A 23,905-nucleotide genomic window follows, 5' to 3' on the forward strand; every position below is an offset into this window, starting at 1 on the left:
GGAGCGTTGCGCCTGGCCCGCCCCTCCTACGACAGGACACGCCCACTCGACCACAGGTCCCGCCCCCGTCCCCGCCCCCCGCGCGGCGCTCCATACTTGGCGATCGCTGCGGCCCCGCGCGCTCATTGGTCGGGAGCTGGCGGCTGGGGGGCGGGCCGGGCTGGCCGGGGCGGGGAAGGAAGGTGGTGGCTGCCCGGCGCGGGGGGGTGGGGTGGGGGGGAGGGGGGCGCTGACCCGGATGTTCACTCTTGGGCACCCGGGGAAGTGGAAGCGCAGGGCCCTGCTGCGGGGGGGAGAGCCACAGACGCCGGGACAGGGACCGTCGCCGCCGCCGCCACCATGGTAAAGGGACCCCTTCACGGCTCCATCCCGGGACCCCCCTCACCGCGGGAGCTCGCGTCCACTCCTTCGCCGACCCGCCCGGCCCGGGGAGGGTGGGGATCTGGGGTGGGGGAGGGGCGGGGTCCCGGACCCTAGGCAGACGCCACTCTTCGGGTCCGGAGTGGGCGGCGGGAGGCCCTGATAGCCTATGACCCCGCCCTGGGCTCCATGTGGAGCCCAGTTCTTCCCCCCTGCATGTCCAGGCTAGTCTCGCCTATCCCAGGCTAGACCTTCCTTCCTTCAGGGGCCAGGCCGGGCACCCCTCTCGCAGGCCTTCATCCCGTGGGCTGTACTTGGGCTCCTGTCTCGGCCCCAGGGCCCAGGCTAGGGCCGTGGTTCTCGCTCCAGTGGTCCAGTCTAGGCCCCCTTCCCCCAAACTCTTCTTCTCCTCTCCATGGCCCCAGTCTGCACCCCGATAAGCCCTTTCCAGTGAACTCTGCCTAGGTTTGTTTCCTTCACCGTCATGGAATCTTCTCTCTGCGGTCGGTCCTCAAGTGTGGCCTCTCTACTCCAGCTGTGTTCCCCCTCCCTGCACCTCGCTGTCCCCGGCCCTAGCCGTCCCCTTCCCCCGACTTCTCACGACTTAGCCTAGCCTGCGTCAGCCCTTCGCTGCTCTCACCCTCCCATCTAGACCCTGCTTGTTCCGTGTCCTGCTCCTGACCCAGGTGTCCCCTCTCCTGTTCCTCGGAGGCTCTTTCTGGGCAGCCTCTGGCGAGCGGGGGAGAGCCCCAGCCAGGGTGGGGGTGGTCTGGGTACTGAGCCTTTCCTAGGTTTGCCCCTTTCTGGGGAGGCCACTTCGGTGTGAGTGAGCAGGGGAGCGAGGGAGAGAAGGGCGGCATCTGTGTGCCCGGAAGGCAGAACAGGGCATTTCCCTTGGGAGGGCCTAGTGGTAGTGCGGCTAATACAACGCGTCTTGAGGGGTGCCCTGCCTGAGTGGGGAGCAGAGTGCTGACGGGTTGGTAAGCCAATTGGACAGGGGTGAACTCACAATTGCTCTTGTGAGGCCGCAGCCCTGGGGCGGGGGGCGGGGGGGGGCAGGGTGCTCAGCAGCCCAACCTACGGCCTGGACACGATGCATCCTAGCAGGCGCAGCCTTCCTTTCCCCCTGAACTGTCAGCTTGTTAGAGTCGGGACTGCTGATTATGGAGGTGCCTCGGAGCAGGTGAGCAGAAACTCACAGGCCCGAGAGCTCCCGGACTCCACTCATGGTGTTTGTTTTGGTAATGAAGACAGGGCACACGATGCTAGCAACTTATTTGAGGAGCCTTAGATGTGCCACTTCCCTCCTCCCCTATAGCCCTGCACCCCCTAATCTACCTGGATTCCTGCAGAGCAGGCCCACCATCTTTGGTGGTGGAAGGGCCAGAGAACTATCTCACATGGTCAAGGAAGCCTTATAAGGTAGGCTGAGAGGGAAGGCAACCCACCTGCTCCATGTAGCCTTACAGGTGGCTCCCCTCCTGCCTGGTCGATGTTTAGGAGGCGATTTTGGACCCTAGATGGTTTTGAGGAACCCCGTGCCCCTAGATGGTTTTGAGGAACCCCGTGCCTTGTTTTAGCAAGGGTGCAGCAACTGTATTGGGGATGACTAAGTCTGATTGGCTAGTAAACTTTCTATCTATTAAAAGCATAGGCAAGACAGGTTTTCATATTATTGCTCTTGGCTGGAAACGGGCCTGGGGGTCTGAACCCCTGACCTTAGTCTGCAGGGGGAAAGGACTTGTCCAGGACAGTTTTGGGTGAGATTCTTCAAAGTAAACTGAAGTTTTCTGTGTGTACTCCCAGCATCAAAGCAGGAGAGGGTGGTGGAGTGGCCAAATCATCTAGGCTTTCGATTTGTCCATCTGACCAGGTGAAGAAAAGCTGGGGCATTCATTGTAACTCATTCAAAATGTTGCTGCATCTGTGCAGAGAGCACTCTTGGCCAGTGGGAGCCTGCCTAGCAGCCTCCAGACAGCGGTCTTCCTTGTCTGCTGTTGTGTGTCTGATATAATGACACTGTTCAAGAACCATAATGATGGGATGGATGCTCAGGCCCAGCCAGGGAGGGCAAGTACTTACCTCTGCAGACTCTGGGGGGCTCTCCTGTTAGGAAATGGCCATTGTGAGACAGGAGCATAGCCTGTGGGCCTGATCCCGAGCTCTTAGGGGACAGAGATGTTGGCCTTGTGTTTTCTGCCCCTGTCTATCTGGTCCTAGAACAGTACCTAACTCTGAAAGATCTGTGGAAGGCTGGGCGTGGTGCCACATACCTGCAGTCTCAGCTGTTTAAGGCATTCAAGGCCAGCTTGGGCAACAGTGAGGGTGAGACAGGAGATTGCTTAGTGTGATCTGGGATGGTCTGTGAGCGCAGCCACCCACCCAGGTTTGACACTCGTTAACTTGTTCTTCATGTACCTCAGTCCCCTAAATGTTTTCTGACTGCCTACTATGCTAGTATAATCTGATGCCCTAATGTGGGTAGTTTAGGCAAACCAGAAGTGGCAGAGTGGGGCTGCATCCTAGGTAATGAATGAAGAGGACCATGGCTCTGTTTTCAGTGGGCTTGCAGGTAGAGCAAATGGCTAACCAGCTCCAGTGTACCCATTGAGGGGAGAGATTTGAAGTGTGTTTGATTTTGGAGTGATTTTTCTTGGAGTCAAGTTAACTGTCCCCAGTAAAAGTGCTTAGGCAAATGGGGTTTATTTACATTCCCTTAGTAGACAGTCTTACTACTGTCCCTAAGTGCTTCACAGTGTCAAAGCCCTGACAGGGCTCTGGCTTCTGACTTCCAGCTCATGGTGGGGCTGGAGCAGGACAGGCCAAGGAGCTTACAGATGGCACTGATGACAAGAGCTGATAGAGCTCGCTCCTGTTGTTAAAAGGCGAAATCGTGGAGTAGACGCTAATGTATCTTGGTGGTCTCTGCCTGTGAATAAGATCCAGAGAGATGCCAGAGAGATGGTTCAGGGGTTAAAGGTGACTGCTGCCAAAGCTGGGGAGCAGAGTTCAATCCCCAGAACCCATATGTAGAATCAAGTCTTCCTCTATCTAACACAGTTCTGCCTCCCTCCCCCCAATAAGTAATTAAATAAGCAAGCAAACAATATCACTTTAAAAAACTTGGTGTATAGTTCAACTTAGAGACCCCATGTGTGTTTGCCCTGTTCAAGTAAATCCAGCCAGTCTCCTTTTGATAAGTAGCCTGTGATTATTAGTTTAAGATTAAGAAAATGACAAACATGCCTTTGAAGATAGGTCTTGTATGTATAATTTGGAAGTGCTATACTGTTACATTCTATGGAGGAGGAAGGAGGACACAAGACAAGGACCTGAAGTTCAGAACCCTGTTTGCCAGAGTGGGAAGTGCTTTTTCCACAGCACTTCCTAGGCACCTATCTGAAGGTGCAGGGTACCACTGCTTAGGTGTGTGTGTATCATGAGGCAAGGCAGACATGGATGCGGGCCCTCTGGCTTCCACTCTTGAGGGGCCTAGAGTAGAGATTGGAAAGCCAGGCAGTGTCACACGCCTGTAACTCCGGCTGCTGAGTTACAGCCTGAGCAGCATGGTGGGAGAGACACGCTGTCACTCTTCCCTAATGATAAGGGAGACAGTATTCACGGTCAGTGCAGGCTCATAAGCACAAACTGTAGAGGAAGTGGAAGGAAACACTGCCGCTTGAGCTGGGACCCACGCTCTTGGCTTCTCAAGTGTTCTTGGTCCAGTGGAGTGGAGTGTGTGTTTGCAGCCTGCAGCCTGAGGTGCGACCTTGGGACATGGTGGACATCCACCACCGCTGTCACTGGCCCAGCCTGTTTTTGTTCAGGGATTATCTGAAGCTCAAACGGTCAAGTGAACGGTGTGATGCAGGTCTGTAGCTTAGCCCTATGTGAGAGTGTGGGTGTCTCAGAATATTGACCTCAGGTATAGGGGCTTGGCTCAGGTCCTCCGGTGAGGGCTGGGCATGCAAGCCTGGAAGAGTCTAGTGCACGTTCACTGGCTCTGGGATCAGCTAGTGTAATGCTGTTTTAGGCAGCCACAGACTAACGTTTCAGTGTAAGGAGGTGGAGATATTTATGGGGTTCTAGCCATGTGCCAGAAGCTGTTGATTTTCGCCTTGCAAAGGCTTGATGAGGAAGGTTGAGCGGTGGACCACAGACACCAGGGTATAAGAAGCTAGACTTAGAGCTAGACATAGTGGTGCACTCCTTTAAAAGTCCCAGTGCTTGGGAGACAGAAGCAGGCAGATCTCTATGAACCCAAGGCCTTTCTGCTGTACATAGCAGGGCTCCAGGCCGGCTGGGATACAGAGCGAGATCCTGAATCAGAAATCACTCCCCCCCCCCTCTCTCTCTCTCTCTCTCTCTCTCTCTCTCTCTCTCTCGAGAGAGAGAGAGAGAGAGAGAGAGAGAGAGAGAGAGAGAGAAAGTCAGATTGGGATGCAGTGTCCTTATGGGTGGAGTCCCCTTTGAGTGATAGGGCAGGGACAGGCTACAGAATGCCAGATTGCTTGTCCCACAGAGCCTTATCCCCGGTACTGCCTGGTGCTCAGGAATTGTTGCATGGCCCTGAGGAAGCCCATAGTGAGAGCTGAGGTGCTTGGCTCTCCCTTGCTGCCTTCAGAGTGGGGCGTGTCTGGGTGGAGTCCTGATTGCCTTTCTGTGTGACCTAAGTGAGCGCCTCTCCTTCCTTCCCCTCAGTTCCTTGCTGTATGTACAGCGTGAGGAGAACATTTCATAGGGACACCAGGAAAAGGAAATGGTTTTGAATTTATTTTCTGTGTGTGTGGAGGACAGAGGATAAATTTGGGAAGTTGGTTCTCTTCTTCCATTGTTGGCCCAGAAATGGCATTTTTAATACACTTGGCACACAGCTACTCTGTGTCATATTTTGTATACCCAACTGTATGTAAAATAAATGATAGCCACAGTTCCTGTCCTCTCACCTTGGAGAGCAGGAAAGGTGTGTTCATGAAGTCTTGTAAGCTGACAGGGAAAAGTGGGGAAGAGCTCTGGAGGCCATGTGTGCAAGCTAGTCAGGTGTTCCACCTCTTCCAGGAAGCCCTGTAACCTTCCAGTCCTCCATCAGCCTGGGGGCTGGGCCTGAAGCCCAGGAAGACCTTGCCCAGTCAAAGAGGAAGGGGAGGCTTGGGTGGGGCACCATCTGCTGGAGAGTCCACTGTACCAAGTCCAAGGTCATTGTGACGTCAGTGGGGTGGGTTTGAGAACCACTGGGTAGACACGGAGAGGAAGTGTTTGCTGCCAGATGCCAGTCGCTAAGCTCAGGAGTTTGCATTTGGTCTGGACACTGTGGAGCCAGTGACATTTCTCACAGGGCAGGTGGAAATTTGAGCAGGCTGATGGAGCAGTGGTATTTTAGCACAAGTCCTCTAGCCGTGCTGTGTAGAGAGGGCCTTGCTGATGGAAGAGGGAGGAAAGGGGGATGCATTCGTAGGTATCACCTGAGAGGTGCCAGGGCCTGGCCAGGCTGGCTGTGGTCTGGGAAGGAAGGTGTGGTGGAGAAAGGCAGATAGGCATAATGAGCTGGAGAGATCTGCCATCTGGTTGACATCTGCCCCCCCCCACCCCCCCATCACCTTACAGGCCTTCTGATTGGGTGATTTGTCATTGACAAAACAGCTATTTTTGATCAGTTAAATCCTAGATAATGAGACCCATAGAGCCTTGATAGATGGTTGACCCTGAGTGGGCATTCTGCACAGTTAGCCCAGTGGCAGCCATCTTGGGCCTGCTGGTGGCACTTGTCATTTAGCCCAATGTGCTGTAGCTTGTAGGCACATCAGTGCCTGAGACCTGGAGTGGCTATGTGAGCTACAGGAGCTGCTGTTAATGGGCGGCTTTGATATCCCATGCAGTGATACGAGACAGACCCACGTTACTCTCACGGTACAGATGAGAAAACCAGGCCTGTCTAGGCTGCCCCGCTGCCTGTAGTCGTTCTTCTTTTTTTTTCTTCATAAGGATTATTTATTTTATTTGTATGAGTGTTTTGCCTGCAAGTGTGTCTGTGTACCACATGCATGCCTGGTACCTGTGGAAGTCAGAAGAGAGTGTCGGCTCTGGAACTGGAGTTATGGGTCCACCGAGTGGGTGCGGGGAACGGAACCTGGGTCCTCCGCAAGAGGAAGTAGTGCTCTTAACTGCTGAGCCATCTCTCCAGCCTCCCCACCCTTAGGCATTTTCCTTGTTATTCATTCTGTGGACCGCTATTACATCTACGGAGTCTTAAACTTGTGGGTGAACTAGAGACACTAGAGAAGCAGGCTGATGGTAGGTACATGGTGACGCAGGCAGCGGCCTCCTTCTGCTGTGCTTCCCACTGCTGCCACCCTGCTTCCAACAGCTCTACCTTCTCTGTGCTCTTTTGCAGTCCTCTAATCCTGTTTGGTCCAAAGCAGTGGCCTAGTAGTTACCATTCTCCTGCCAGAGTGGTTTCTGCCCGTGGCCTTGCTGTGACGGGGTTATCATGGGGATTGCCTGAGCATGTATGGAAACTGTAGGCAGTGCCTGGCGTGGTTAACGTGTGAGAGGCATGTTGGCTGCTGTTAAAGGTTATTTTAATTACCAAGAGTAGTTTATGGCTGACTATTCACGTACCCTCCCAGCTGGCCTGGGAGGCAGCATTGGCCTTTAGGAGACTGCTGAGGTTGGAGTCCTTACCCCAAAGCTGGCAGCCTTAGGGACCAACCCAGGTAAACTCCAGCCTGGTGAGAACTCCAGTCTAGTGCTTCTGGCCTCAGAGTTCTTACCACAGTGTGGGGAGCTGGCAGGTGTCCCCCTGCCTCTGACCCTGAACTTCTGCTTAAACTGCTCCCAGAAGCTTCCTCTTCTCATGCTGAACTCACCATCGTCTTCTCCAAAACCATTATCGGACTGGCCGCCGCTGTCGTGCTCCTACATAGAAAACAACTCGGGATTCTGTTTGCCAGAGGAGCCATCTCTAACTTGAAATACACCCCGTGCCTCATGGCTAGGCTCTTGTTACCAGGCCTTCTCAGCTTAGGGACCACAAATGGTGTATGTAGTTGGTTCTTGACCAAAATGCTATTAGGATGTGTGGTTGTGCTCAAACTGTGAAAGATACCTTTGCCTGTACCAGCTCAGCCGGTGCAAATGGCTCGGAAGCAGCTTCCTTCCCTGGTTAACACCAGGGGACTTTTCCTGAGAGCTGTGAATTGCAGAAGGGGTTCAGGTCAGGCTTGCTCATGTTGTCCTGTTGCTCAGGATTTCTCTGCTGGTGGCTTGGACCTTACTGGGCTTTCTCTGGTTTTATATATTCAGTTTCCTCCTCTGTTGTAGTGTGTACTGAACTGGGGAGGAGCATGTATCCGCCCACCCTGTGGTGCCCTGTGTCTTGCCCTAGCAGGTTGACCTCTCAGCCATCCCAGAATTTCTCCCTGTGCAACGTGGGTGTGCTTTTTTTTTTTTTTTTTTTGTCTGCACCTCTAGCTGCCTGGTGACCTCACCTAGGCTTGGGGTGCAGGTTGCTATATAGATAAAATGCTTTTGAGCTTCTCATCTTCCTGCCTCCATTTCTAAAGTACTAGGATTAAAGGTGTGTACTGTCACACCCAGCCTCTGTTGAGAATGGGGTGTGTATGTAGATCAGAGACAACTCCTTCTACCTTTGTATGAATTCCAGGGATTGAAGTCAGTTTGTAGGGTTTATATGGCAAGTACCTTCCATACATGCTAACCCATCTCAATGGCCACTGTTGAGGATTCTGCTGTGAGCTTTCCCAGTGTGTACCCTTCGCCCCTCTGGTGAAGTCTCCTCAGTCAGTAGCATTGTCATGGGCATGCATTGTAAATGGTTGTTTCTGGCTGTCCTCTGATTTGAGGTGACAGCTTTGGGCTTTGAGGTGTGCAGTGAGGGGTCCTAGAATTGGAGGTCATCAGGAAACTGCATGGTTGATTATGTACCCACTCCTAGAGCTCCTGTTAGTCACAAGTGTCCCTTTCCTTCTGCTAGGGGGTGCCCACAATCTTGATATCTGGTTCTGTCAACCCCAGCCCTAGAACCATTTCCTCCTGTTGCAGATAAAGAAGTGAAAGCTCAGAGAGAGTGGTAGGGCCCCAGTGAAGCATGAGCAGTTACCATGGACTCCAGGCCCATCCTTCTCAAAAGCTTCTGGCAATCGGATTCTTCCAGGATGGTTATCTCATAGATGGGAAATGTATAGATGAGACACTGAAGCCTCAGTAAGTCTGCCACAGTGACTGAGAAAGTCTGAACTTAGATAAGTAGGAGGTAGTGGTTTGTATTTTGGGTCAGATTGTTGAAGTAACAGCTCTTAGGCCAGAGGGACCCTGCAGTGTGGTTTCTAGAAAGGAGCCTTCTAGCCCGGAAGCAGTGGTGGAACTTCCCCCTCCACTAGCAGGACCTGACTCAGCAATGGAACAGGTCTTTTTATGGGAATACCGGCATCCATGGCTTCTAGAGTGACAAGAAAGCCAGGGCCAGGTTGGGCCTTCATGACAGTGCCTGTTGGGAACTGTTGGTGGGGAAGCCCTAAGCCCTGCAGGGTTCCTTTATCTCTTTCCCTGTGATTCACATCCCAAGCCTTGGGCACTTGGTGATGTGTGGATTTGGACGCACCCCATTGACCATTCTTAGGCTGCCTGCTAAGTTTGTTTATTATTTTGGGGAGGGAAACAGTAAATTCCCTTGTGTGAGTGCTGCAGCAGTGTCCCTTTGTCTGTCCCTGGCGTGTGCTGTGGCTCCATCAGGGTTTGTGGAATGATTGACCTGCCTGCTTGTTCTTCATGATGTGAGCAGCTTCCCTCCCCTCGGATCAACCACGTGACACTGCCAGGTTTGGGTAGGTCAAAAGTGATAGGTATCAATATTTATGTCTGTGTGATGAGAGAGTAGGGCAGTTTGAGTGGGAGACCTGCAGTTTCCAGTTTTGTGTGTGTGTGTCTTTCTCTCTTCCACTCTCTCTACCTTCCTCTTTCCCTCTAACCACCCCCCACTTTGTTGTTGTTTTTTTGTTTGTTTGTTTTGAGAAAGGGTTTATTTCTCTGTGTAGCAGTCATGGCTGTCCTAGACTCACTTTGTAGACTAGGCTGACCTCGAACTCACAGAGATTTGCCTGCCTCTGCCTCCCGAGCACTGGGATTAAAGGCCTGGACCACTGCCCGGATTCTTTGGATTACTCGCCCTCTCTCTGTCTCTGTCTCTCTCTCTGTCTCTCTCTCTCTCTTTCTAAAGATTTATTTACTTATTTTATGTATATGAGTTCACTGTAGCTGTACAGATGGTTGTGAGCCTTCAATGTGGTTTTTGGGAATTGAATTTTGTAAAACCTTGCTCGCTCCGGCCCAAAGATTTATTTATTATTATAAATTAGTAAACTGTAGCTGTCTTCAGACTCGCCAGAAGAGGGCACCAGATCTCATTACAGATGGTTGTGAGCCACTATGTGGTTGCTGGGATTTGAACTCAGGACCTTGAGAAGAGCAGTCAGTGCTCTTAACCACGGAGCCATCTTGCCAGCTCTCTTTGGATCCCTTAAACCCAACTTTCACGAGGCTAAACCAGCCAGAGTCAAGGTCTTGATGGGGAAAGAAAGAGCTGAGCAGGGATTGTCAGGTCAGGTCAGCTCACTCTTGATTTCAAAGGCTGGCAGTGTGCCCCTGGGAGAACCACCTGGGATCCTGATAGCAGCCAGTGGTGTGATGGATAGTGAGCACGGGGCCTTTAGTTACAGGAGCTGCCTGCCGTTCCTGGCAGTTCTTATTGATCCCAGGCAGTCTGGATTCCCGAGTCCAAGGCTGTGAAAGGGCGCGCTCGAGGTGGAAGACCAGGATGAGGTCCTTGTCGTCTTCTTGTCTCTGAAATGGTGAGAATAAAACTTGCTATTTTCCCTGGTGTAGTAGTGCATATCTTTGATCTCAGTATCTCGGAGACAGGCAAGAGGATAGCAAGAGGATCGCTGAATTCCAGGCCATCCAGGGTCACATGAGACTCTGACTCAAAACAAACACACTACCACCACCAAAAATACCTCCACTAAAACCCTACAACAATAAAGGAGCTATTTCTCTCCAGGTCTGTAGCTCAGTGGGAGAGTGCTTGTCTAGGGTAAGTGCCCTCTCTGGGTTCAGTCCCCAGCACTCAGGAACAACAGGGGTGGGAGGTGGGGGGCTATTCCCAAGGGGAGCACTAGGCTAGCCTCTGTGTCATTACCATTTCTTGCCACACTTGTACTTGCAAATATGGAAATGGCAGCTTGGAAGGTTCTGAGATGTCTTGTAGATCACACCAGAGAGAGGTGGTCTGAACATAACATATGTCCATGTGTACTTTATCTAATGTGTAAATCCTTGCCTTGTCTGCTTGGGCATTTATCATTGTCTATGGTGAGAATATTCAGAATTCTTCCTTCTAGCTTTGTTGTTCTTGAGACAGAGGCTTGGCAGAGGCTCAGGTTGACCAGGCTGATCTCAAACTTCCTGTGTAGCCACAGATGACTCAAAACTTCTAAGTCCCCACTTAGCATTTTAGGCATATGGTACCATGCCTGGTTCTGTGTGGTGCTGGGGAGCCAATGCAGGACTTCCTGCATATTGGTCAGGTACTCTACCAGCTGAACCACATCCCAGCCCTACAGGAAATAGTTGTTGCAATTATAGATCACTAGTTGCTAGCTCCCAGGAGGGGTCCTCCCACTGTGTGACTAGTTGGCAGAATGTAGACAGAACTAAGGCTAACTTCAGGTCCTGCACCATTTCTGTTAGATTTTAATTTATTTTAATTTAGAAAATTTAAAATGGTCTTCTGTAGCCATGACTAGCATTGAATTTGCTTTGTATCCAGTGATGGTCTTGAATGCCTGCTCTTCTTTCCTCTGCCTCCCAGTTGCTGGGTGACAGGCACTGGACCCATCTTGGTCCTGCATGTTTGTATGATGAACTGGGCATGTTGTGGGAAAGTGATACTTTCCTTAGTATCACTAAGGAAAGGGGCAGTGGGAGGAGAGGCTGAGGTTTCCAAGCCTCAGGAGATGGACTGTGTGTCAGGACGAGTATAGGTGAGTCCTGATGGCTCTGGCCAGCCCTTAGAGCTTCGCATGCTTGCTTCTGCTGAGCTCCCAGAGTTCTGTGCACCTTCATGTTAGGCCATTCCTCTAGTGGTGTAAGCTATAGAATAGACACTGCTAATGTCAGCTGAGGCAGGGCTTGAATCAGGTGCTCTGATTGTTCAGTTGAAGACGAAATCCAGTGATGGCTTGAACTCAAACTAGGGTCTCTTTGACCTGGGGCTCCTGATTTGTTTTGCACTTGAGAAGTGTGGATAGCAGTAACAGGGTGCTGGAGGAAGGTGTGTGTGTGTGTGTGTGTGTGTGTGTGTGTGTGTGTGTGTGTGTGTGTGTGTGAGTGTGATGCCTGTTCTGTAGGCCGTCATGTGGCCTTCAAAGTGTAGGGTGTGAAGAGCACGTAGTATTATAACATGTTCATGGCAGCCCTGGAGAAGGCATCAAAGCCAGTAGTCTGTCAGAGGGGTCATGTGATTAATAGGTGAGGTTTATTATCTCTTTCCTGTGCTGTGGTTGCCCCCTGTTGTCTTTCCTTAGGGAAATCCCCAGGAGTGAAACTGTAGGGCAAGAAGGACCAATACGTTCTCCGCACGTTTCTTCTGGTCCCATAGCCCAGTGAGTGTCCTGAGTGGACTCTGCGTAGCTGCTGTTCTTTGGGGCCCTATGAGCAACGTAGTTCTGCCTGCCTAGAGCAAGCTTCATTTCCTCCATGTGACGTGGTCTGCAAGTTGAGATGGCCTCCTTTCTGCAGGGTCAGCCCTCATGGTTTCTCCTGTCTCTTTGCCAGAACTGTTGCTTATTGGTTTTTCTTTAAAATGGTTTCATTTGGGGGTGGGTGGGTGTTGGGGCTCTAACCTTGGGCTGTTTCTCATGCTAGGCATGTGTCCTGCCACTGAGCTATGCCCTCCAGGCCTGGTCATAATCTTTTTTATTATCTGCTTAGTATGAACATTGTTGTGGTGACTTGAGCAGGCCGTCTCCCCCAAGTGTCTGGCATCCCCTGTTGGTGGCTATTTGGGGAGTACTAGGAGGTGTGGCTAGCTGGAGGAAGAGTATCATTGGAGCCTGGTTTTGGGGGGGTTCAGATACTCTCCAAACCCTGAGTTAGCTCTCTCCTCCAGCTGTGGTTCCAGATGTGAGCTGTTGGCTGCCACTTCAGCTGCCTGCCTCCTGCTCAGCCATCTCAGACTCTAACCTTCTACAACCAGAAGCCCAAATAAACCCTTCTTTGTAAGTCACCTTGGTTATGGGATTTTATCAGAGCAATAGGAAAGCAACTGACACACGCTGAGTATTTTTGTGTAAGGTTCTCAGTAAGTGTTACTAGTGAATTGATTGGTAATGGCACTCAGTAGTATGGCTTCATGGCCTTTGTGTGCTTAGGGACTTCAACACTAGCAATATTTTTAAATGGGCAACTCAGCAAAGCATGCACAAGTGAGGAAATTCCCCACAGAAGCTGTGAGAGGGGCCATTTGTTTACAGCAGATGTTACAGCAGGGACGTAGAACTAACAAACTCTCTCTGTCTCTCTATCTCTGTCTCTCCCTCTCTCGTCATTATTTCCTAAATAATGCAATAACCATTTACATGTAATTTTTGTTACATTTGTTTGTATTATAAGCAATCTAGAGTTGATATAAACTGTCCAGGTGGGGGCCAGGTGAGGTGGTGCACATCTGTAAACCCAGTACTCAGGAGGTAGAGGCAGGGGCTCTGGAGTTCAGGGCCAGCCTTAGTTATATATCAAGTTCAAGACTGGACTGGGCTACACAAGAACTTGTCATAAGAAAAGTCAAACAAAAGCCAGGACGAGGGGCTCAGTGATTAAGAGCACTTACTGCTCTACCAGAGGGGATCAGATGGAGTTCAGATCTCAGGTCCACACTGGGTGACTCCGAATGCCTTTAACTCCAGCTTCAATGGATCTGACGCCCTCTTCTGGCCTCCATGAGTATTGGAGAACACATGCACAGACATACACATTTTACAAACAAAACAAATCCAAGTTCAAGGCCAGCCTGGTCTCCATAGTGAGCTCCAGGACAGCAGAGCTACACAGAGAAACTCTGTCTTGAAAAACCAAAAACCAAACAAAAATAAAAATGAGAGCAGACATGCGGAGTCTGTGGCTGCGGGCCTGTTTGATGTGTATATGTGACTGGTCTGCTTAGATCATGCTCTGCACAAAAGCAACTTAAGGGACATTTATTTGGGTTGGGGGCCCACAGTGTTGGGGAGCAGAGAGCGGGCAGGATGCATCTTTATTCACACAGGAAGCAGAATGTGAACAGCCAGTCAGGAGAGCTATAAACTGTCAAAGCTGGACTCACAGTGACATGCCTTTTCCAGCAAGGATGCACCTTCTTAGAGTTTCACAGCCTCCCCAGACAGTACCGCCAGCCAGGGACCAAGTGTTCAGTACATGAGCCTGTGGGGGCTACTTCTCATTCAGATCACCGCAGGTGGGGAGGTGGGTGGTTCAGTACCCAACCCTCTTGGATACCAAAGGACCAACTGTACTGATTTTGGAGAGTTAAAAATAAGTCTCAGAGCAACTGTGGTGGTGCCTGGAGCTAACCCTGGCACCCAGTAGAATAAGCAGTGGAGCAGTAGGGGTTCAGGACCATCCTTAGCTACGTAGTGAGTAGCCTGGGCTTCATGAGCCCCAACGTGGAAAAAAAAAAAAAAAACAAAGCTACATGTGGGGGCACCACCTGTAATCGCAGCACCAGCCAGGGCCACATAGCTAGACCTTGTCTGTACTGAATGCCCAATAAGAATGTTACCAGCTTCTCCTCATTGTAAGACTCTGTTCACAGCATGTATCTGGAAGCCTGGTTTATGCACATCTTCCAGGGGGGATAGTTACAGTGCAGCTTTAAAAATAGGATTGGAACCCACGTGTGATAATGCATGCTTTATCTAGTCTCAGCCCTTGGAGGCAGCAACCCCAGGTTTGAGGCTAGCCTGGTCTACGTAGCAAGACCCTGACTCAAATAAGATTTAAAGATTTTTCCATGTGTTTTGTTTAAAGTTTTTTTTGTTTTGTTTTGTTTTACGAATTTATGTCATGTGGGCTGGGCATAGCACACATGTAGAGATGAGATGGAGGACAGCGGGCAAGAGTCAGTCGTGTGCCTCCACCCTCAACACACACACACACACACACACACACTCTCTCTCTCTCTCTCTCTCTCTCTCTCTCTCTCTCTCTCAATTGAGTCCAGAGGTCATGGCCCTTAGGACATCAGGCTTGGTGGCAAGCGTCTTTACCTGCTGAGCCATCTCACTGGCCATTGTTTTGTTTGTTTTAAAGGGTCTTTTTTTTTAACCTGCAGGATTTCTTTTTATTTATCTTGAATGTCTAGGGTCTGAGTGTACAAAAGTGCACTACCTGCATGCAGGTACTGTTGGAGGTCAGAAGAGGGCATTGGGCCCCTGCAAGGCAGCAAGTGCCCTTAACCAGAGAGCCATCACTCCCGCCCAGTTGATTTGAGACTTGCTTCTGTAGCTCAGGCTGTCCTGGAATTCTGTGTCTCTCAGCCTCCCGAGCATGGGTTGCAGGCCTGAACCCACTGTTCTGCTCTTCCACGCATTTCATCTTGTGTTTGGAGGAGAAGCCTAATCCCTGGAAGTACTGGACGTTTTCCAGTGAGTGAGTACAGGACCGCTTTCTCCTCACCTTGGGAGGTGTGTGCTTCCAACTCTGAGCTGGTCTGGCTCCTCTGGGAGTGCTGAGGCCCTGGGTGTCCAGGATGGATTTAGATGAAGGCTCCATTCTTGATGGGGCAGAGTGGGTGGTTAGGAAGGCTCCTGGTGCTCTGCTGTCCCCTACCCCATGGATTCAGGCTCCATCCTAGTCTCTGATATGGGTGTGCAAACAGATGTGGGGAGCATAATGAGGGGTGGTTCATGGACCCAAAGTGTGTTTCAAACCAAAAGAATCCTGGTGATTTGGGCTCTCTGAACCAGGAGGTTTAAGGAGAACTTGTGGTCTCACTGTATGGGAGGTAAAGAAAGCATGTAGCAGGTTAGAAAGGGGCTATGTCATCTGTCACTTAGGCAAGGGGCTGGATGGCCGGCTTCCAGCAAGCTCGGCTGCTCACTGGAGGGGGCCTTCACCATGGTGCCTTGGGGCCACAGTCAGGGCAGTTAGGACTCAGAAATGGTTCCACTGACTTGGCTGATAAGTGGTGTTGGGCGTTTGGGTCTGAGCATGTTTAAGGTGTGAAGATCATTGCTAGCTAAGTTGGGGGAAGGGGGGGGCAGGGCATGTCTGTCCAGTGTCCTGTTACTCTGGCAGGGTGAAAGGCTCAGCCCCTCTGTGACTTCTCATTTCTCGTTTTGGTTTTGCTTTAGCCTGCTGATGGAGCACACTAAATGTGGTAGGGATGTGTTTTTCTGCTTGGCCAGCCTCCAGCTCGATGCTTGCTGAGCTCGTGTGCCCTTTTATCACCATCTAATGTCTTTCTTTAAATCTACTTTCCCTTCTTCCTAAACCAGACTCATCCATAAAAGGGCCAGTATGATGCTGCCCCTGTTAGATTTACTGTACAGAAGAAAAGCAGTGCCAGGCAAGGCCACTCACTCACCATTCCTCCCATGACACTCCCTCAGGCCCCGTCTTCTGCATAGTATTCCCAGAAACAGTCAGGTAACAAGAGCACTGTGCAAGGACCCTGAAGTCCACATGTGCCACATGTGTGTGAGGTGGAAGCATCGTCCTCTATGCCACGTCTCATTCTGAATCTTGGAGATAAGAGCACTGGAGAAGAGCCCTCCAGCTCCAGAGTTGCAAGGTGTCATTCATTCAGTGGGTCCCTCTGGTCACCTTGTTTCCTTGGAGGGCACTCTGGCGGTGAGGGAGCACAGGACTCGGACCTCTGTATGCAGTGAGCTCATTTGCTCAGAAAGGAAGTAGGAACTCAGGCTGTGTGTGCACTCTTACTCCCACGTGGCTCTCAGTGCTCCCCTTCAGGAAGCCTGCAGCTGGTGGGGTGAAGCTGAGGGAGTCAAGACCTACCTCTCAGCCCCTTCCTCCTTCCCACTGGGGCCCAGGAGCGCAGATCTGTCTTCATATCTGATGTTTTCCTCCACACATCCCCAGGTCTGAATGGGTGTGGCTAGTGTTTTCTCTGCCTTAGCAACAAGGCTGTTCTTGACTGTGTGAGCCTTGGCTCTCAAGCCATGCTGTCTGAGTTTAAATCCTGCCCCTTTTCTTTTGAGTTTTGCATCTTTGGGTTCAGTGCCCTGGACTGCTTCCTCTCTGTTACAGCCAGTCAGATGAGATGAAGCAGGGAATGCCTGTGTTTTACCTAGCATGTAGTCAGGCCTACAGTGTCAGTAATGAGGGAGCATGGGTCACATTACTGAGATATAGTAAGTGCTCAGTAAATGGTATCTGTTCTTCCCTGTGGTGATGGCTTGAGGTTCCTGGACAGGGAGAGCTGAATTCCAGGAGCAGAGGAAATCGGTGTTTTCCTCACATTTGGTTCTGGTTGGATCCAGAAGTGGCTTCTACCTCACAAGGAGTTCAGAAACACAACAGGAAACTAGCTTGGACCATACTGCCCTGCTGTGTGTGTGTGCTGTGCACACTGCCCTGCTGTATGTGTGTGTGCTATGCACACCACTCTGCTGTATGTGTGTGTGCTGTACATACCATCCTGCTTTATGTGTGTGCTCTGCACACACAAGGCTCTGTAGTTCAGGGCACACCATTCTAGTCGGTTTAGGCTGCTGTAGCAAAATCCCTTAGACTGGATAACTCCTAACCAACAGAAGCCTCCTCTCAGTTCTGGAGGCTGGGAAGTCCAGAAGCAAGATTTGTTATTCTGGCCACAGAAAAAGCTCTTGCCGCTGTCGGACAGGAGAGGAGAAGGGTCTCATTTTTGCTTTCAGTATCTCAAGAACTGCCCTCAAACTCAAGATACAGTGGAGCGGGACCTTGAACCCCTGAATTTCCCTGCTTCCGCCTCCTAAGAACAGTGAATTTGTACTCATAGCTGTACCCTGGGTATTCTGTTTAAAATCCAAGGCAGGCTAAGATTTGTCTTCTCAAGCATTTCTTCAAATCATTCCGAATCTTTCCTCAAAGCCTCTCTGGAAGTACATCACCCCCCAGGATGGGCATGGCCTTGGTCTTGGAGACTGCAGCAGGGCTCCCTTCCTGAATTGGGTTCTGTGTAACCAGGCCTTTGCAGGACAGACTGCAGGTGGAGCTGACACTGTGCTGGCCTTGGTGGGATCAGAGGAGAGAGTTTTGACATAAGAGTTTACATATAAAGGAACTTGGTTTGCTTACTAATTTTTAAGAAATCACACCCCTGGTGCTAGAGAGATGATTCAGTAGTTAAGAGCCCCGGCTGCTCTTCCAGAGGACCAGGTTGGATTCCCAGCAACCACATGGTGGCTTGTAACTCCCGTCCTACAGTTTCAGAGGCTCTTGTACCCTCTTCTGGCCCTTTTGGGCACTGCACATATGTGCATAGACATACATTTAACCAGAACACTCATACACATAAAAATTAATCTTTGTTAAGAGTAATCGTAAGCCAAGCTTGAAGGATACCATCATTTTGCTTATTTAGGTTGAGACAAGAACTTTTTTGTAGTGCTTGCCCGCCAGGCCCTCCTTTCTCATCCCGCCAGGCTCACTTGCTATTTGTTCTGTTGAGAAGCAAGTCTCACTGTATTTGTGACAGTGGCTCTCCTGCTTCATTCTGTTAGTAGCTGAGGCTGCAGGTACAGACCACTGTGTCCAGTAAACTGGGTCTGTTTTTAGTTTTTTAAAGTAGATGAATCAAGCACTTTCCCCCCCAGTATAGACAGTTAGCCTAGTACACTTGTAACTTGCCTCCTTGCGAAGGCCCCGGGTAAGTGCCATGTTGGAGAGTCAGAAAGAGTCTACCATCCTCACCCTCCTCAGGTCTCAGTCTCCTGTGTGTAATGGCAGTACTGGACTATGAGGGCTTTTAAAAGTCTCCTTTCTTGTGTCATTTTAATGGCTGTGCCCTTAGCAGGACCAGTGGTCATAGTCTTGCTTATTGATTGCCCCGTGTGTTGTGCCTAGAGCAGTGGCAGACAGGAAGTAAGAGTGTTCATTTGTTTGAGTACAGTAATTCAGTTTCCACACATCCATCCCAGCGAGGTGCTATTATTCTAATTTATTGATGAGAAAATTGAGATTCGGGGAGGTTTAGTAATTTGCTTATCATTATGCTACTGGTTAATTGTAGCGTTCAGAGCCCTTCCTAGCTTGCCAGTTAGTGCAAGGCCCATCCCCTGTTAAGTCTGTCTATGCAACTGCAGTGGCCAGTTGAAAAACACATCTGCAATGCAGGCTTTAAAAGTGAAGTTCAAGGCTTGCTTTTGTTATGTCTGCTGAGGTTGGAGGCAGGCGGTGGTTCTTCTGGTTTAGGATTTAGGGATGACAGGCAGGTGTCTGTCTGCACAAGCCCTCCCTCTCTAGGCATCTTCCTAAGCTTCCATTGCAGTGCCCTCTGGGGGCGCAGCTTAGCACAGGCTGGGAGAGCTGGGCTTCTGCCAGCAGCTCTAGGGAATAGCAGTGGGTGGGGAGAGAGAAGAGGTAGAACGGGCTCTGTCAGTATTCTCTGGTTGCCTGCCTGTCCCAAAGGCATTCATCTACTGTGAGACTGGATTGCTGGCTCAGAGTTAGAAAGTTGACCCTGCCACCTCTCCCTACTGGCAGGTGACTTTGTGCAAGGGTCTTGCCCTCTCTGAGCCGTGAAGTTTCGGTTCCTTCTCCTAGCAGGTCCTGTGGATACCATGCCATGCCAGGACCCCAGCCAGGAGTGGCTGTAGGAAAGCAAGCAGTGCCTTCTGGAGCACAGCCTTGTATAGTGGGGCTCACAGTGGTGCTAACTTTCCTGGTGAGGCTCTGAAGAGAAAGTGAAATGCCTGGCCCCACTGCACTCCGAGATGAGGCCTTCCCTCGGTGGGAATAGGACTCCTCATTTGCTGATGTCCACACAGCCCCGGCTGGTGCTCAACCCAGCTAGGAGTCCAGGAGGTGCCATTTCTTCCCTCAACCCTTCACCTTTTGTAGAGTAGAACTTTTACACCTTAGGGACTGTCAGAGAGGGGCTGGGAGACTGAGGACAACAGGAAGAAGTTTACGAACTATTTCAAAGTGGGTTTCTCATTTTCTCTTAAAATACTGTGATCTCAGTTTCTCTGGCAAAAGCAGTACTGATTGTTTGTAAGCAACATATAAAGGTGTAAGTGGGAAGACACCATCCCCCTTCCCTCCTGCTGTCAGAGGTACTGTCTGCAGGTAGATACGTACGATATGTGGATGTACTGTCTGCAGGTAGACATGTGCAATATGTGGATACACAGGAACCCCTGGAACTGGAGTTAGCAGGCAGTTGAGCTGCTGGGTGGGTGCTGGGAACCGAACCCTAGTTCTCTACCAGAACAGCAAGTGCTCCTAATTGCTGAGCCACCTTGCCAGTCCCCTTTCACAACTCTTAATGCCGTCAGGTGGCTCTTGTAAGTGTCATGTCAGTTCATAATACCCCAGCCGTGTGTCAGTCTGCTGCCTTCTCGTCCACACCCAGAGTGTCTCGCGGCTGCTGGCTCCGTAAGCAGTGGACACTTCCTCACTTTCGTTTGGCAAGATGTACTTTAGTCTCCCGTACTTACTGGCTGTAGTGAATGTTTTTCCCACCGTTGAGCCATGTGTGCTGTTTGCTTCGAATGTGGATGGTAGAGAGCGCCCCGAGTGTACCATGGTGAGTTACACGGTCCCCTCTATGTGCCACTGGATGGGGAATTCGGGCTGCCTCATTAGCAGGGGTAAAGGCAAGTGCTGTGGGCCCTCTGCAGTCCCCAGAGTCCTCTGTGATATCCCTGATAGCTTCCACTTTCAACCATTTTTTTTTTAATTCAGTTGAAATTTAATACATTTCAGTATGGCTGAGGGCCTAATTAGCCAGAAACCTCAGGAAATTAAATAAAGAGTCCATGAGTGGCACGCAGTGCCCTCTCTTTGAGAGTGGTTCTCATCCCCTTTGTTTTCCAGGAGTCTCCTACCACGCTTTAGTTCCAACAAGACTTGACTAGAATGGCTGCTTTTCTGATGAGCCCCCTGCGTAGCTGGGATGTGTGGGTAGGAAAGCCAGGCATAGTACCTGCCTAGCTCTTGGGCCCATCCATCCCTCAGTCTCCCTGGAGCAGTGTCAGGACTGGTGCTTGTGCTGAGTGCTGCTGGAAATTCTGCAGAAGGTCCTGTTGACGTGAGTGTGGTTGGCCTCAGAGTCTGTCCCGTGACCTGGAGGAGGGGTGGCACATGCCCCTTGCTGAAACCATGCTGAGACTCCATGTCGGCCTCTTTCCCTCTCCCAGTATGATCTTTGTGGTTTTGTATTGGCTCATGGAGTCCTAGGATCTGAGTGGTTCTGGCCACAGATTCCTCTCTTTCCTTTCCCCAAATAGACCACATGCATCAACCAAGTGGAACAGTCTGAGGGTGTCACGTGGCAAGACGGACAGTCTGAAATGAACTCTGTAAGAGTCTTCCTGGAGGAGGGTGGTGCAGCCTGCCTGTGGGCGTGGACTTGTAGATTGAGTACCTGTGATAAAGAACCCAAGACTGGGGTCCTGTCCCCCCCACCCCCTTCCTTCCTGGATTGAACCCAGGCCCATGAGCTAGCAGGCACTCTGCCACTGAGCTGTGAGGCCACTGTTGTTGGAAAGCTGTTTCTGCCTGCCAGTCTCTGCATGAGACCAGAGAGGCGGTGGTTTGGGTTTGTTTGTTTTTGTTTTTAAGTTCCCAGTAGAACAGCTGGCAATGCTTTGGATTTACATCTGGTCTTCTCCTGAGGGTTTTAGTAATATCCAAAGAGTTCATGTTGTATTGTGTTGTGCCGTTTTGTTTTTTATCACGCATTTGGGGCTGCAAAGATGATTCAGTGGGTAGAGGCACTTGCTGAGCAGGTCTGGCCACCTGAAGATTGATCCCGAGAATCCATGTAAGGGTGGGAGGAGAGCCCCGACGCTCCGAGTTCCCCTCTGACATCTGTGTATACATCCATACACAGTGAAATGAGCAACACTAGTGACATCAGATAGTAGTAGTTCTCAGTGCAAAGATGCCTCAGTGGCAGCTGTGGCCACATCTGGCTGCTCCTTATCTGTTTCGGCAGGGGTACATTAGGATCCTTCTCCTGGAAGAGAACTCTCTAGTGTGGTTGATATCTTTGGTGATAAGAAAGATGCTGGCAAGTTGTTGCAGAGCTCTGGCCTTCTTTCATATTTCACAGGGGCCACACATGGTGTCTCTCCCTCTCCTGGTGCCCATGCCCATTCTCCCACCTTAGCTCCCCGCTCCCGGTGCAGGCTTCAGAGCTAATGGTCATTCTGAGTGATGTCATTCACCTTGATGAATGACAACAGCAGCAGCCATGTGCTCATCTGGGTCCTTCCAGAGCGCTGGCAGGCCTACATTCCAGGGACACTGTCATGGTCATCACAGAGTCCATCTGAGTATCTTCCAAGCCAGGAAGTTAGGATTCCAGGGCAAGTTGTATAGGTGGGAAAAATATGAACCAATGCTCTTGTTGGTGCTGAATGCTTCATTAAGTACTAGATGTTCCTCCCGTGTTTTTAGTATACCCGGGCCACTTGCCTCCCTCCCACCAAATGCAGAGAAAGCCTCATGACCGCAGGCATGCACTCATGCTGAGCTCTGTGCCTCCCTCAGTCCCTTTGCTTTTCTCTTGGATGGGCACCCTTACAGGAGCACTAACTGCCTCTCTGTTCCACTCAGTTGGACTCACAGTTTGACATGGGTTCCTGTCCTCTTGCCCATGATTCTCTGTAGCTTGGGACCCTCTGGGCCCTTCAGTTCCCTTCCCTTGTCTGGGGAATCCAGCACTCCGTCCTGTTACCATCTTTCCTTTGTGCTGGGATGTTGTGCAGAGTGCTCGGCTTCTTGGGGCACTGCACGCCATCTAAGCACTGCCTGGGCTCAGCAAGGGCTCAGGTGGCACTGTGCACAGGGCATGGGATGAGCTCTAGGCCCCAGCTGTGGGGACTGCTGCCTAGGCAGAAGGAATATGGCATGCAACACAGGAAAGAGCTCACTGAGGGACTCCCAGGCAGACAGTGAGGTGGGCAGGCCCTCCTAGTCCCCTGAGACCCTGGGCAGATTTTTCTTTTCCAAGGAGCCCTTGAAGCTCATCAGCACTGAGGGCCAACTTTGAGTCTTGGGAAGCTTGCTCTGGCCAAGATGTATGGAAGTAGGAAGGCTGGGTCAGGTGTGGTTCCATCAGGAGATGGCCATGGCCCCTGGCCAAGGGATTGGAGATGGAGAAAACTCACAAAATAACTAGACTAATAATTCAGATGTTTCCTAGTGCTATTACTGGCACACAGTAATAAATATCCTTATTAATATGCTTATTAATATGCTTAATAAATATCCTCTGATGTTTGCAGTAGAACTGCTCAGTTGAGGGTGATCAATTTCAGGTTTGTTTTTAGTCTATATGTGTTGAGGAGATGGCCCTCCAGTCATCAGAGATGAGAAGCCACAGGAATGAGATGGTCTGGAGACCTAGTGTCTGCCCCCAAGCCTCAGCCTTGTCATTGAGTGGCCCTCTGTCCCAGGGCCGCCATTGAGCTACACTCATGGAGAGCAAACCCAAGCCTGTTGGGGGCCTGGCCACTGAGGGGCTGCACACCTGGGTGGTGTCACAATTCTGCATTTGCCTCCTTCCTTGAGCTCCATCCCAGAGAGCCTCTGCATTCATCAGTTATGGGAGTGCACAGTTTCCCTCGGGAAGGCTTGTATGATGTCTGCCTGTGGTTTCTCCTGCTTGCTTCCATAAGTCCTCCCTTTCTCTGCCTCTCCTGCTTCTGCTCTTGGCCCCAGCACCCCTGAGTCCTGTCCCTGAGACTGAAACCCAAACAAATCCTGGGTATTTGAACAGCCCCTGTCCACCACCTAGCATGCTGAGTTGGATGGTATCCCTCAGGCCTTTCAGCAAAGCAGAAACAGCTGGTGGTAACAAGAGACCAGCTCCAGCCCTCCCCGAGGCCGATGCGTCCAGCAGTGTTGAGGATGTATTGGTCAGTGATAACTTTTGCAAGCTTGGTAATTGAGCAGTTTCTCCTTGGCTACAGATGAGAGCAGCCCCCGCAGGCAGGAATGAGTCATGCAACAGCAGAGACGGTTCTTACCAATAATAAACATCTTTCTGCCATTTCAGAGGTGAACCTCGGCGGTCATGTCACTGGGGCCTGTCCAAAACAAGCGCTTTACTCGAGTCTGCAGCGTAGATGCTCTCCTCACGCTGCCGTTCCCTTCTTTAGGGACACAAGATTTTCAAATAGCAGTCTGAACACCAGTCTCAAAAGTGTGAAGGGATGCGGGTCAGGGCCTTCCTTCCCAGGACTCCTGTGCCAGCCTTTGCCCTTGTGAAGGGATGCGGGTCAGGGCCTTCCTTCCCAGG

At 50.9% G+C, this 23,905-nt stretch overlaps 1 protein-coding gene across 4 annotated transcripts in view; it reads left to right on the plus strand.

Annotated features, from left to right (window-relative positions):
- The first annotated feature begins 219 nt into the window (after positions 1–219).
- Positions 220–23,905, plus strand: part of Capzb (capping actin protein of muscle Z-line subunit beta) — a 101,097-nt gene continuing 77,411 nt past the window's right edge. For 2 of the 4 annotated variants that reach the window (XM_029475859.1, XM_021159603.2), the window contains exon 1: positions 220–342. In XM_029475859.1, coding sequence (XP_029331719.1) covers positions 340–342 — 3 coding nt within the window. In that variant the 5' untranslated portion in view covers positions 220–339. Of the gene's footprint in view, positions 343–1,414; positions 1,544–23,905 lie in introns of those variants that run through there. The other 2 variants (XM_029475858.1, XM_021159602.2) reach the window with 1 other exon arrangement.

Source organism: Mus caroli, chromosome 4 (assembly GCF_900094665.2).
Source record: "Mus caroli chromosome 4, CAROLI_EIJ_v1.1, whole genome shotgun sequence".
NCBI classification, from domain to species: Eukaryota; Metazoa; Chordata; class Mammalia; order Rodentia; family Muridae; genus Mus; species Mus caroli.